General features: G+C 39.9%; 4 protein-coding genes across 7 annotated transcripts; 2 read left to right on the top strand and 2 right to left on the bottom strand.

Annotated features, from left to right (window-relative positions):
* The first annotated feature begins 1,297 nt into the window (after positions 1–1,297).
* upf3b (UPF3B regulator of nonsense mediated mRNA decay) lies at positions 1,298–5,312 on the top strand. 2 transcript variants are annotated; one of them, XM_079672984.1, is made up of 10 exons: positions 1,298–1,548; positions 2,160–2,266; positions 2,355–2,461; positions 2,546–2,644; positions 2,785–2,895; positions 3,009–3,052; positions 3,136–3,324; positions 3,410–3,567; positions 3,652–3,976; positions 4,350–5,312. In XM_079672984.1, exons 1-10 carry the CDS (start codon positions 1,438–1,440, stop codon positions 4,476–4,478), a joined length of 1,380 nt encoding a protein of 459 aa, XP_079529110.1. In that variant the 5' UTR covers positions 1,298–1,437; the 3' UTR covers positions 4,479–5,312. The 2 variants fall into 2 exon arrangements, with proteins under 2 accessions (XP_079529110.1, XP_079529111.1); XM_079672985.1 differs by having other exon boundaries at positions 1,417–1,548; positions 2,124–2,266.
* A 1,014-nt stretch (positions 5,313–6,326) lies between these two features.
* On the top strand, positions 6,327–8,728 carry rpl39 (ribosomal protein L39). Its single transcript, XM_079673296.1, has 3 exons — positions 6,327–6,382; positions 6,707–6,810; positions 8,506–8,728. Exons 1-3 carry the CDS (start codon positions 6,380–6,382, stop codon positions 8,552–8,554), a joined length of 156 nt encoding a protein of 51 aa, XP_079529422.1. The 5' UTR covers positions 6,327–6,379; the 3' UTR covers positions 8,555–8,728.
* Positions 8,729–9,103: 375 nt separating this feature from the next.
* Positions 9,104–11,065, bottom strand: sowahd (sosondowah ankyrin repeat domain family d). Of its 3 annotated transcripts, none has more exons than XM_079670586.1 (2): positions 10,871–11,065; positions 9,104–10,612 (listed from the first exon to the last, which is right to left on the bottom strand). In XM_079670586.1, exon 2 carries the CDS (start codon positions 10,582–10,584, stop codon positions 9,610–9,612), a length of 975 nt encoding a protein of 324 aa, XP_079526712.1. In that variant the 5' UTR covers positions 10,585–10,612; positions 10,871–11,065; the 3' UTR covers positions 9,104–9,609. The 3 variants fall into 3 exon arrangements, with proteins under 3 accessions (XP_079526712.1, XP_079526711.1, XP_079526710.1); XM_079670585.1 differs by having other exon boundaries at positions 9,104–10,690; positions 10,856–11,058; XM_079670584.1 differs by having other exon boundaries at positions 9,104–10,690; positions 10,871–11,056.
* Positions 11,066–11,180: 115 nt separating this feature from the next.
* Positions 11,181–13,756, bottom strand: pttg1 (PTTG1 regulator of sister chromatid separation, securin). Its single transcript, XM_079670587.1, has 6 exons — positions 13,642–13,756; positions 12,623–12,715; positions 12,381–12,511; positions 12,209–12,296; positions 11,735–11,896; positions 11,181–11,359 (listed from the first exon to the last, which is right to left on the bottom strand). Exons 2-6 carry the CDS (start codon positions 12,708–12,710, stop codon positions 11,259–11,261), a joined length of 570 nt encoding a protein of 189 aa, XP_079526713.1. The 5' UTR covers positions 12,711–12,715; positions 13,642–13,756; the 3' UTR covers positions 11,181–11,258.
* Between the last annotated feature and the right edge of the window lie 42 nt (positions 13,757–13,798).

Here is a 13,798-nt window from a genome sequence, read left to right on the forward strand (position 1 = left end):
AATTATTCATTAAACCAAACGTTTGTTCTCATTTTTCCAGCAATTAAACTCAGCATTAAACATTTATTTTCACAATGTGCAGACATACACATTTCTACATTTTGGCTGAAAATGGGCACATCACTGAGATACAACCGTTTTTTAAATACATACACTTGCAATATTAATGCTAAGCTGAGAGACACACTGAGCTTATTGGGCAATAGAAGAAAAAAAGGACATTTATATTTTTAATCTACAAAATATAATATTTCGTTTGATTGCTATGCTCACTTTTCTCACAGAAGGTTATATTATGATTATCGACACATGGACACTAACCTTGGAGGCATGGTAGGTTCCAGTTCCTGACACCCGCTTGTCTCTCTCCATCAGATACCACTGCCACGGATGCCGAGCGATTCTCTTTTCCTGCAGGAGAACACAAGTATTTAATCAAGATGTTTTAAAGAACAAACATCCTGACAGCACTGTTAGCTTGTGTCTTATTAGCTACATTAGCATCCTGCTCACCTTTCCTCCGTTTGTGAACCTGTGTATATATGTGGTGGCGATGCCGGGAATGATCAGACATATGGTCATGACCGCGAAACCGGGCAGGATTTCATACCACATGATTACAGCCGGAGACTTTCAGCCCACTGAGAGCAACTTTGATTACAACCGAGTCGTCCTAACAGTTTATTTAGCTAGGAAGCTAACAAAATGTCGACTCTCCTCTGACGACCTATGTTCATGTTCCGCTAGCAGAACAAGGAGAAGACTTCCTGTTGGGATTCTTTCAAAATAAAAGTGATGAAAAACAATGTCATTTTTTACTTGCTACTCGACTATTTTTGCCCTCAAGCGTTATATACATTCAGATTTTCCTTTCGGTTCCTATATTAGAGATACGGTTGTGAAATATGTAATGCATTGGGAATTAGAGAAAGTACATTTAAGACTATCTGATACAGAATAATAACAGATACGTTTAATCAGCAATAAACACTAATTGTAATCACTATTTCGTACACTCCTTTAGTTTGTGTGAAAATCCTATCACATACAAAATAGACAGCTCTAAAGTATTATCTTAAACAACCCAGCTTTTATTTTGAAGGTTATAAAAAGGAAGTTGAATTTTCCCGATATCTAAAGTCATTAAAACAAAAAGAATACCTCAAAATAAATAACTTTCCAGTCGAATTAAAACTCATTGACAACAAATCGACACAAAAAAAATGTGAAACAATTCAAATGATTTAAACGTAAAATTCACGTAATACGATTGTTTTCACTCTCATCGCCCCCCTCTGGTGGTAACGCCAAACTGCAGGTCCGACCAGAGGAAGTTACGGTTAGTTCTGTTGCTACCACACGGCTAACTTGCTAAAAAGTAAACAAGTGTGCGGAATGAGACGAAATACAACTACTTGACGAAGTAGATTTTCAACCATGAAGGAAGATAAGGAAAACGCTAGACCGAAGGATAGAAGAATGGAATTAAATTGTGAAGATGGAGAAAAGACGGAGAGGTCCAAGGAAAAGAAAGAGGCCATGACAAAGGTAGAACTTGCTAGCTCCGTTAGCTACAGTTGCTATACGTCAGTTCTTGTTATTTTTACGAGTTATCGTAACTATTTAAATAACAATATGTTTTTACTAGCTGTGTTTATTCTGATAAACAATACATAGTCCACTTTGTAATGTTTATAGTGAGTTACACAAGTACTAATATGACTAACCCCAACTTTAAGTCAATATCAGTCATCCCATTTTATGTTAATTATGCTCCTACTTCTTTATTGCACAAGTAAAAAAACATTACAAAGAAGCAGTTTTTGGCAATGAAAAGGTCCCTCGAACGGTGCTTTAAAAATAAATGTATAAAAAAGTAAATTAGAACACTATAAGAAGTCTAAAATAAATCCTTAAATACATATAAAATAAATAAATATACATTAATGGTAGACAGTTGGCCTATTTAAAAAATGGTTAAACTGAATATAAACATGAATGTAGTATTAATTTCAATATACACTTTATTCTTATTTCACTTTTTGTATGTGTTATTTTCTTTACTTATCTGGATGTCTTTCTTTCCTTCCTTTCTTACCTTATCTTTATTTTTGTTCTCCCAGCTGTGATGGTATATTCAACTTTCAATTATTTCAAAGATTGTGATCAGACGGTTACCACCAAGTCTGACCAAGGAGGAGCTGGAGGAGCAGTTACAACCTCTCCCAGAGATGGACTACCTGGAGTTTTTCTCCAGCGACACCAGGTCATTTAATAAAAATATGTTTAATTATTTTTAAAAAGCATGTTATGACTCTAAACATGTAACCGACATTATTACTCTTTCCTTTCAGCCTTTTCCCACACCTCTTTGCAAGGGCTTACATAAACTTCAAGCACCAAGAGGATATAGTTCTCTTCAGAGATCGATTTGATGGTTATGTGTTCATTGACAGCAGAGGTATGAAGCTCACACATTTTTCCCTTTAATATTAAGGATTTCCCCGACATGGCTTGAGGTTAGTCCACATTTGTTTTTAAACAGGACAGGAGTATACTGCCGTCGTGGAATTTGCCCCTTTTCAAAAGACTGCCAAGAAAAGAAGTAAGAAAAAGGACGCAAAATGTGGAACAATTGATGAAGGTAAAAAATAATTCTATAAGAATATGTTATTAAGAGAAATATGGCGAGTATTTATTTGTCCTCTAAAAAAGCTAAACGACTGTATCATTTTAAAATACTTGATATTTACATTAATATACAAATATGTTGTTTTCTTTCAGATCCTGATTACAATAAGTTTCTTGAAATTTACAACGGCGATGACGACAAGATGGCATCAACACCTGAGACCCTGCTGGAAGAGATTGAGGCCAAATCAAAGGAACTTGTTGGTATGTGAATAGTCCCGCCAATTAAAAAGTGCATCCAAAACATTATTTTGTATCTGTAGAACAAACACACTCTTGGAGGAAGGATTTCAAACATGTGTTTTTCTCAATTTAAGCTAAAAAAACAACTCCTCTGCTGGACTTCCTGAAGAATAAACAGGTACATTTAAAGGCGGGATAAAGTTATTAACGTTAAATTGCATGATCAGGGCTGGCTTCATGTTGTGTTTGAACACTTTTCAGAGAATCAGGGAGGAAAAGAAAGAAGAGAGAAGAAGGAGGGAGCTTGAACGCAAGCGTGTGCGTGATGAGGAGCGTCGCAAGTGGAGGGAGGAGGAGAGAAGGAAGCGCAAAGACACCGATAAGATGAAGAGACTCGACAAACCGCTGGAGAAAGACAAGGACCAAGTGAAAGAAGAACCAAAGATTAAGGTGTGTGCTGCAGTCAACTAAAGCAGTTTAAAAAGTTAAATCTCCAATATTTCATGATGTCTCCCTTTTGTTTTCAAATGTTTAGCTCCTGAAGAAGCCAGACAGAGCTGAAGATGCTGATTCTGAAAAGCCCAAGGAAAAAACCAAGAAACCAGAGAGGCCCAATAAAGAGGACCGACCCATGGGGGGCGCTGATCATAAGAGGCGTCAGCACATTGATAATAAGGAGGATCGAGGAAGGAAGTTAGTAGCTACAGTTATATGTTTTTTGAAAATGCATATCTCACCTTGAACAGAACACTCAGACAGGATTTGTGCTTCACACAGAGGTGAGGAAGACGGGAGGAAGGAGTTCAGGGAGCGCGACCCAGACCGAGACAGAGAGCGCGATGGAGAGCGGGAAAAGGAGCGCCGCCAGAGGGAGAAGGAGCGCCTCAGGCGACAGGACGAAGACCGCCGGAGAAGGAGAGAGCGCGAGAACACTTTCAGGAAGGAGAAAAGGCAGGATGAGGCTAAAAAGGATAAAGAACGGGCCTTTGAGAAGAAGAAGGGAGATCACACTGGAGAGTCCAGTCGCTCTGAGAGGTCAGAGAGGCCTGCCAAAGACCACAAGAAGGAGGAGAGCCTGAAAAGAGATCGGCTACGAAACAAGGTAATGACTGTGTTTGGAAACCACATTCTAACATACTGCATACTGCATACTTGTATTCACCGCATACTGCCAATGAAATACTTCTTCTCTGAATAGCATAACCATATTACTATACATTTTTAGTTTGTGATAACCATACTGTTATATTTAGAGCCAGTTACCTTTCAAATCAAGTTATATTTACAACCATTTTCAGTGTTATACTACACCTTAGCCAATCAAAAATAAAATGGAATTAAATGTCAGTATGCAATACTCAAAAAGGTTTGGCTTATCGTCACGGTTAATTGCACTTATCTTAACGCGCCTTAGATAAAAGTGTCAGCTCAACGTACTGTAATGTATTTCTAAGAAAGTTGTTTTCTTACATCAGGACCGGCCTACCATTCAGCTGTACCAACCCGGGTCCAGAACCCGCACTCGAGGAGGGGCCGAATCCAGCTCTGCCGACAGGAAGCCAGACACCGAGACGGAGAAAGTAGCTGACAAAGGAGAAGATTGAGCAGATTTCGACTTATGGCATTTTAAGTTTGGTGAGGAGAGGGGAGACAGGCCTGTGAGGCTCGGAGCAGCAAGGTGGCGCCTCAGGGCGACGGCACTGCAGCTCGAGCACCCGGCTCTCCCAGTCTCAGGGGCAGAGGAATGATTGCAGAGCCTAGCAGTGCCTGAATGTGTCCCTCTTTAGTTGTATTTGTTATGTAAGGTAACAGTAACCTTTGGAAAGAGTTTGGCTGTTGGGCACATTGGGTGAAGCCAAAGCTTTCTTGGACCACGTGAACTTAAAGTGACCTTATGTCAGTATTGTTTCTCTCATGTCAAGTGTTGCAAACGGTGTCTATTTAAACATTTTCATCCATATCACAGTTGTTAATTTACCAGTTACTCAAAATGTCATCAATGCTATCAATATTGTTCTACTCTGTCTTGAATGAGATTCTGTTTTAGCACTGACATTTTCAGTTTCAAGTGTTCACATGTTAATCTTCCTCTGCCTGGGGAACTTCAATTAAAGTCTGTAACTCTCATATTGTGTTATAGGCATCCACATATGCTGAAGTACACAGTCTGTATTTACAGGTTTGGGATCATGTGTTTTGTTCATACAGTGTCTGAGGAGAAATAGCCATTTCTGACTAGACTGCCATGTGACAGCTACTGTACGCCTGCATGCAAACTTCAATCAGAGGGATCAACCTGTGGCCTTCGCCCCTTTTTCTAATCTGAAATTCCCCTTAAACATTCATGTGTGATGCATCAAACTGAATACAGCATGAGAATGATGTAAACATAAAGAAAACATTTTTGACTGGATTAAAAAGGTATTTGCTTAAATGTACATGTTTTGGTTTATTTTATTAAAGTGTGGGACTTTGAGCTAATTCATAACACTGTAGATGTTTACTTTTGACACCTGTTCAAATATTCCTATGGTGGAATACGAAATTATTTTATTTCATTATTTGCAATATCCATAGTTTAAGAACTATATTTGAAAAATGCACCTCCCTCATGAACACAAAAAGACCTTAAATGCAGATCCTGCTTTAGCTGAGGATCTATTTCAGTGGCACACAAACAAATGTGCAATAAGATTTCCTAAAAGCAGCCACAAACTACTTAAAATAGTTTGATGTAGTCCCATCTATAGTATATATTTCTATTAGCTATTCATATGAATTATTTGTAAAGTGATGAGTAACTAGACGAGTAACATCCTCTAGTAATAGAAGAATAACTAAGTATCAGATAAAGTACTTTAACAAAGGATAGAACATATACCTCAGTATATAATGATATATAACTGTTTTATAAAAGGAAAAACATACACACAGGGTGTGAAATGCATCACAAATTCAATTATTACAGACATAAATTAGGGTGAAAAGAGGAAACAAGGACAATAAAATAAACAGATACATTTTGATTTATAGAATATAATCCACATGTTACAGAATATATGCCATATTATACACAGCTAAACAAAATCGCAATACCTGGCACATAATAAATAGCAATATTTTATTTTCACCATTTATAAATTGTTCATAAACTCTGAACAAGAGGTGAAACTTTTCAGCACATCAGGTTACCTTGGCGCACACATTATATTTTTATGTGAATATCTTGCCTATCCATCAGCTTGTAACATAAACTGTAGATGAGTGCAACAGGTCGTATAACATCTCCAACACAAGCCAGAGTCCATGCTGTAAAGACCATAGACTGGTAAAGACGCATCATGCCTGAAGGGCCTGAGATGCAGGTAAACATCCCCTCCACCTGGTGTCGCTGTCTGTAGAACGTTCAGCCCGTTCGGCGCGCGCTGATTCGATAAAAGCCCCGACGCTACATCCGTCTTTCTCTTCGACCACCGCCATAGTTCGGGAAAGGATTGTGGGCAAAATGGTAAATGCAAAATCTTTAAACATCCTTGTCTACAGCCCTTGTAAACCTGCACCAATATGTTGTGTGATTAATAGATGGATCAGGGGAACCTCACCCAGCTGTCTGTTCACTAAAAAGATTGTATATGTTGACTTAAAAGGGCTGCTAAAAAATGCTAGCCGGTACCCACTCTGTTGAGCTACGCATGTTAGCTTTAACTTCCTTAAGACATGCTAGATGCTTTGCTATAGTATTTTAAGTTTTATTTAAAGTTTTAGACATGCAGCATTGGTTTGTAAAAATGTGTTGACGTGGTGTTAATGGCGACCTTTGTTGTTTTTCCAGTCGTCCCACAAGACGTTTAGGATCAAGCGCTTCCTTGCCAAGAAGCAGAAACAGAACAGGCCCATTCCTCAGTGGATCAGAATGAAGACTGGAAACAAGATCAGGTGAGATTATAGTGTGTTTGTGTATACTGTGCATCATGTTTTGTGATGGTGGAAAAGCTTACGGTTTGTACATGTGGACACGCCGTATGGAAGTGGATTTGTAGTCATTGTGAGGTCACAGCAATTCACTTCTTTACACTTAGCGAGTGTATTGGGTACATCTATCTTGCATTGATGTAGGTTTTAACATACCATGCTCAAGAAATATCAAACATTTGATAATTGCTACCATACTTCATTCTGGGTTGTAGCTGAAATGGATGGGGGGGGGAGAACTTGCTCAAAGATGGAGCCATTAAGTGGTTGCCAAAAACCAAACAATAGTCACATTATTTCTAAAAGCATCCATGTGGCTGAAGCGGCCTTATCTGTTTTGCATTGAATATTTTAAAAATATTTGGCTATTTTTTGGTACTCCGTTCATCAACTTATAATTGCTGCACTACTTTAAAGGCCGCTAAACTGCTTTGTCTGCATAATAGTACACTGAATAATATATACCTAGGCCTTACACTCAATATTTATAAGTAATGATACTACCACTACATAAGTGCTAGACATTTACTCATGTAGCATTACCTTACTTTATTAATCCCCTTTATTTATTTTCTTGTGAGGTTAATTGGTACACCTTATGTATTCTACAGTTGGATGAAATAAACCCATCTAATACGTTACAACTAATGTTCAGTAATTAGTAAGATGACAGAAGTTGAAGTCACGTAAATGTCGTCCAAATATACTACTGCAATATCTTCAAGCGAGTACATTTCGGTTTAAACTGTAATTGATGCTTTTAAGAGCCGGATTTATTGAATTCTGCATCATACTTAGCTGTTTATTATAATCACCTCATAACTGCAACAGTAAAGTTTACTGAGTATTCAAAGGAAGAGTGAAATAGGAAAAACATCCTCCAAAGGTGTAGCAGGTTATGTCCTGCATGAGAGGTCGTTGTGTTCTGTATTTATTTTATTATAAATGGTTTTAAAATCACTCTTAAGTGTTGAGCTGTCTCATCCCTAAGTGCAGAGAGATGCATAACTGGCTGGCTAATGCAGGTTAGAAGCAGGAACTTCATGTCATGTAAAGCAGGTCTGCAATTGCAGCACTCCATTTCATTAGAGTGTTGTCATTAATCCTGCTGAGAGTATCTCTGCTGCAGAGCCCTGATTCCAGCTCACCATGGTGGTGATGAGGAAGCTCTCTAGCTGAACATTCACTTAGTCCCAAATGGCTGATCTTTCCACATGTTCTCTTGGTAGATTTCCAAAATGTCTTGTATGGAACAAGTACACATGGCTACAATAATTAGATAGAAGTGAAAATAAATGATGCATGTATATTTGACCTCAGAGGTTAATTTATAACTTTATCACCCAGTTGTCAGGGTGGTGGCCTTTTTGAAATCGGAGCAGCATCAACATTTTGCATAGCTTCAACTGAACCCGCCCTTCATTGGATTGTGTTTCTAATTTGAAATGTGAATCCTGGTATACTGTGTTTTAGACTACAATACAATTCTGAAAATGTTACACTGCACAGATGACCTGTAAATCTTGGCAAATACATTTCAAATGAAAATAATCACTGGTTGCATCCTTTAATCCACTAATAAATGGATATTGGTATTATACACTATGGTATTAAGTACTTGAACACTGCTAACCTCCTGCTTTTGATGTTGAATTTCAGGTACAATTCCAAGAGGAGACACTGGAGGAGGACCAAGCTTGGCTTGTAGACATGGGGGACCGTGGATCCCAGCCTCCCTCCATCCCAACATCTGCCAGGACCTCCAGCTGCTGGGCCTGAGCACCGGGGGAGCCATGTTATCTGGAGCAGCCGACGTTTTTTACATATACTCTGGTTATGCTCATGTTTGACAATAAAACATCTGTGATCAAACTTGATATAAGGCTTTGGGTCATCTTTTTCTAATCTATTTACAGAGTGTTATGAGAACCTCACATGGGGAGTGGTAATGCTGACACATTCTGCAGAAGAGGGGCTCTGTGAAAGGAAGGGGTTTCACTCTTGACCACAGCACAGCTTGTTTTTTTTTTATGGGAGATCGTAGCTATTTGTAGTTGGTTAGAATCTGAACTCTGACTTCGTTGCTTGTGCCAGAGACAGCAATGCTATTTAAGAAGTGTAATCTAGTAGCAAGACCTACGATATGTTTACCCAAGTGGTAAAACTGGAAAAAATGTGCCACATCAGCGAACAGGAACATATAGTTGACACAAGCAGTGCTGGGTCAGCAGCAAGACATGTTTAGAAAAAGGCTCTGTACAGGCAGTAGGCTTTATTATTTGGGTTCAATGAGTTGCCACAATCATTTATTGAAGTGCAGTACATCAAATGGATGCTTTTCTGTGAGTGTGAATAGAAACATTGATGCCCTATACTAAGGGTTAAAAATAGTGTAGTGATCACTTAAAGACAAGCTATCTATTTGACCCCCTCGTCACAGTAAGTGACATGGTGTACAAATGAGTAACGAGCAGTTACATTTAAAGGCATGAGGTAAGTATTTTAAAGTCATTGACGAAGGCAAACATTAGAAAACTTTTATCCCTTTTGGATCACAAACATTCAACAGGAAATCAGTAAAACTAAATATTAAAACGAGTAATACGTGTTGATTTTTAAGAGCAACACTGCCCTATAATGAGCATTTTGATGAATACTCAAGTAGCCTACTCCAAGACTTTTACACAGGCAGAATTTGCTTCATTACACTGGAAACTGAAGATAATATAAAATAATTCACATATTTGAAGGCCTGTCAAACACTCAGCTTTTGTTTCCAAGAAATGAAAAGGATGGTAGCAGCTTCCTTAAAGAGCCAAACCCCCAGCTGCCCCCCCTCTTAGTCCGGTCGAAGGAGTGCATATCTGTCTCTCCATGATCGACCTCATCATATGCGGTCAAGTTCATTGAGCCAGCGCTGTTGTTGACGTTTTTGTAGACATTTTGTGGACATCCTTCGCAGCTGTGCTCGTCATCCCAGGTCCCCAGCAGCTCCTTCATCTCGGGCGGGGCGTCTCCCGGCAGATACTGCCAGGCTCTCTTCCCATTGTAGTCCATGGCATCTACGTTGGCACTGAAGGCTCCGACCAGCAGCTTGATGACCATGAAGTGTCTGTGCTGGCTGGCCACATGCAGCGGGGTCAGCCCGCCGCTGCCCTGCACATTCACGTTCACCGGGATCCCCGCATCTTGTGCGAACCGCAAAAGTTTGAGCAGAGTCTCGTCCTGTCCTCTCTTTGCCAGCCAATGCAGCACCGAGTACCCGCTGATGAAATCCCTCCTGTTCAACAGACAGGGGTCCTCGGAGATGAATTCCAGGAGGGTTTCATAGTTCCCCTCCACTGCAGACAACATCCAGGCGTGCTCCATCGCATACAGCGCCCAGTCTGCGGCGTCCTGCTCGGAACACACACTGTAGGTCTGTGAAAGCACGCTGCTCAGCCCGCTGTGCGACGGGTTGCCCAAAAGCAACTCTTTCAGGTATTTCTTACGCATAGCGGGTGTGAGAGAGCTTCTCTCCGGATCCTCCCTCTGGTGTGCCCCCGGCTCGCAGCTGTTAGTGACCTCCAGCTGCCTCTGCAGCCGCGACCTACGCTGGAAAGCGCTGGGCATGACCTGCATGCCATACCGAGAGAGTCGCTCCACAACGCTGCCCTGTCTGGACCTCCGGCTGCCGTGGGTGTCGGTGTCACTGACCGCTGGTCCACGGCCAGCTTCACCCGATCTGCCCTCATTCATGCTGCCCGAGTGAGCTCAACGCTACTTCCTTTATTTTAGACAACACCCCAAAGATATCAGTGTCAATTTATCAGCTGGGGACAGTTTCCCTCAACTCCACTCATTCCTATCATGGGAGGAAACGGTTTATTAATATATGTAGGCCTATAAACTCATGTCTCAACACCCAGTCATGTATTCTAATAGTCTTAACATTATGTCAAGTTCCTCATTTGAAAGTATATTACACAACAAGAATGCATTCCTTTAGTACGATACTCCCCCCACTCACGTCAATTCTACGCACCTGTGTCCAAAGTCCGTCCAATTGTATCGACCATTAAACCTTAGTATTCCCCTTCCAGTGTTGTGGGTGAAGACACAACATATGGATTTATGGTTCAAGGATTTCTCAAGCTATAGAGCCAAGTTGATATCCTCTTTTCCTTTACAAGAGGAACTGAGACAAAGTTCATTCTAATCTCAGGCTACACCAATAGGGAAATTGCAGCATGTGACCACTGATAGACTTCAAAAGCAGGAAGTAAAAACATTGTTACTCCCTTCACAACTAACCAGCCAGTCACCCATTATAAAGAAACACTGTAGAGCAAATAGAAGAGGTAAAAGGGCCAAACTTTATTTAAAAAAAAAAAATGTTAAAATGTTGCCATAACAAAAACACACATCAACATTTAGTCAGTAAAAGATTCTGACGGAAGTTCAACTGTCAGCTCATCAAGTGTTTGTAGAAAAGCATCCAGTGCTGAGCAATCGTCTGGAGAGGGGAAATAATCTGGCGAGGGGAAAATACAGCAAAGTTAATCATAGAGCAGGTTAATGATACCTGTAGTTTTAAACCTGTGCACCATACTTAATGGCTACACCTGCTAGACAATTGTAGCTTATTCAATGCTGCCATTAAAAGCTTTCCCATTCAGGTGAGATAATGTTGCCCGAAGCCTACTTTTTGGAATGCATACACTAGTAAATTTTTAAAATGTGATGCTTTAGCCAAAACAATCTGCACTTTCATTAATAAACAGATTTCAGTTATGGCATGAAATTACATATACTGTGATAACATTGTATCCATCCTGTACTTCAGAGAATTTAACATTAACCAATGCTCATGTTTTTGAATCCATAAATATGGGTGTGAAGTCATTACCTGAACGATTTGGCATTTTTACAGGTGACAGGTTTGGAAGTGGGGCAATCTCAATAAAGTCCTCCTCAAACAGGTCTGGAGCCTGTGGGAAACGGGCCAAACCAGGCAGAGCAAAGCTACCGAGAGGAATCAAGTCCTCAGGTATGCTGTACCTCTCAAACTCTGGAGAAAAAAAAAAAACACAACTTTTTTCAAATACATGTTTCAAAACTGTAACAAAGCAACCGCATGAGGGGAAATGAACATTATACATGTTGACCCATTAACATGTGCATTTCTCTTATGTACAGACGGGCCTCAAAGAGCCGAGTCCTGAGGGGAATTATTGGACTCAAGGAATCAAAGCTAAGCAGAAGATGCAGGGATTTACACAGAAAGTCTGTTCTGATTGTGAGGATGATCTATAAACTCTGACTTTCATACCAAAAATGAATGAACTCTAACAAAACTGTCAGTGATGAAAGTGTTAATTACCTAGCGGGTCATAAGGGATGCACTTTTCAATTTCTGCATAGTCCTCCACTTTGGTCTTCTGTTCTGAAGCATGCATGACTTTGGTTTCCTGTAGGGAACAAAAGATTGTGTCAACACACGTGTTGTTTGAGGCATTAAACACAATATTTTATTTTATTAAATGTATTCCAACCTGTGGTTTTAGGGTTTTCTTCTCTTGTGTGTTTCTAGCAGGGGTTGACATATTTTGGTTCACAGCACCAAAAGCTTTGCGACGACTTGGCGTGATTAAACTGTTGGAAGTCATTGAACATCCAAGTTGTTCTAGTTGGGGGGGGAGGGAAGCAAAATATTGAGCCATGTTTCTATACGGATCAATATTACTGCTAGAAGAAAAAGAAAAATCTTCAAAAATCACAAGGTTGGCACTCATACCTGGAGCTGAATGAATCCGCTGGCGCATCTTCAGTGTAGGCTGATGAAGACTTGTCATTTCACGCTCGGCAAAGATTATATGGGCCATTGTATCTGAAAACACAATCTGATATTAGCTACTGCATGATATAATGTATCACTATGGAAGAGACTCTGCTGTGGCAGACATTTCGACACATAGCAAGAGGAGCATAGGCAACATTGCTGCCTTCACATGGCTATTTTTTGCAAGTGCAGGCTAATGTGACACTTGGAACAAAACCATCATTAATGCTTTTGGAGCCGAATCAGTGAAGTAATGTTATCAGCAGAACGTGGGAAACAATATCGATATCAATTCTAGTCATATTTACACAAACACGAAGGCTTGACTCTTTATCTTGAATACGATGGATCGGGGGATCAGGTCCTGTGAAATCATAACTAGTTCTAGTAGTCCCTGTGGCCGTGTTTACTCAGCATCTGACTCACAACATTTAGGAATAGTAAAGTGTACTGCAAATAATAGCCAATATGGCAGTGTTACAGCACTCAACAGATGTAGCTACCATTAATGAAAGACACTGACTCTCGTTTGGCAAGTTGGCTGTCTACCCAAATATTCAGTTTTTCATGTAACACTTCACTCTACATCTTCATGATTATTCTGTATTAAGCTCAATAAAATCAAACTTAGTTTTATTTGTTTTTCTCATGGAAACGTTACATAAAACCTTTGCAAACATAACAAGCACTATGCTAACAATAATTAGCTTACTTACAATGGTCACATTTAACCATAACTAGCCAACATAGTGCCACATGACAGGGAGCTAATAAAGGGTCGGTTAACCTTCCGTTTACATATTGAGGTCAAGTTATTGAACTATTCTTGAGCTAAATATAAGACAGTTAGTTTAGCTTAGTTAGTTAGCTTGCGTTAGGCATCTTATTTTCATTATCCCTTTTCTAAAACGTAAAAGTGTTAACAAAAGACGCAACAGTAACGTTGATACACAGGTGTTAGCAATTAACGTTACCTCGGTGTCGTTAGCGTCTTCGGTTGCTGCTTTAGCTCTCGAACCTCTGAGTTGTTATGATCTGGTCGTAGATTCTGAGTGACCGCGGCTCCTTTTTAAATTCGCTGCCTTCTTTCTATTGGTCGATGTAGCACAGAGGATTTGAATGGGCGTTACC

Source organism: Notothenia rossii, assembly GCF_949606895.1.
Source record: "Notothenia rossii genome assembly, chromosome: 3".
Classification (NCBI taxonomy): domain Eukaryota; kingdom Metazoa; phylum Chordata; class Actinopteri; order Perciformes; family Nototheniidae; genus Notothenia; species Notothenia rossii.

What these genes read in the sequence shown, in the direction of transcription:
- upf3b (XM_079672984.1), top strand. Translation starts at nt 1,438, where the DNA reads ATGAAGGAAGATAAGGAAAACGCTAGACCGAAGGATAGAAGAATGGAA. An exon ending in TTTTTCTCCAGCGACACCAG is followed by an intron (nt 2,267 to 2,354) that starts GTCATTTAATAA and finishes CTTTCCTTTCAG; the next exon opens with CCTTTTCCCACACCTCTTTG. An exon ending in AAGAAGAACCAAAGATTAAG is followed by an intron (nt 3,325 to 3,409) that starts GTGTGTGCTGCA and finishes TCAAATGTTTAG; the next exon opens with CTCCTGAAGAAGCCAGACAG.
- rpl39 (XM_079673296.1), top strand. An exon ending in AAGACTGGAAACAAGATCAG is followed by an intron (nt 6,811 to 8,505) that starts GTGAGATTATAG and finishes GTTGAATTTCAG; the next exon opens with GTACAATTCCAAGAGGAGAC.
- sowahd (XM_079670586.1), bottom strand. Translation starts at nt 10,584, where the DNA reads ATGAATGAGGGCAGATCGGGTGAAGCTGGCCGTGGACCAGCGGTCAGT.
- pttg1 (XM_079670587.1), bottom strand. Translation starts at nt 12,710, where the DNA reads ATGGCCCATATAATCTTTGCCGAGCGTGAAATGACAAGTCTTCATCAG. An exon ending in GCGGATTCATTCAGCTCCAG is followed by an intron (nt 12,512 to 12,622) that starts GTATGAGTGCCA and finishes CCCCCCAACTAG; the next exon opens with AACAACTTGGATGTTCAATG. An exon ending in AGAAAACCCTAAAACCACAG is followed by an intron (nt 12,297 to 12,380) that starts GTTGGAATACAT and finishes TGTTCCCTACAG; the next exon opens with GAAACCAAAGTCATGCATGC.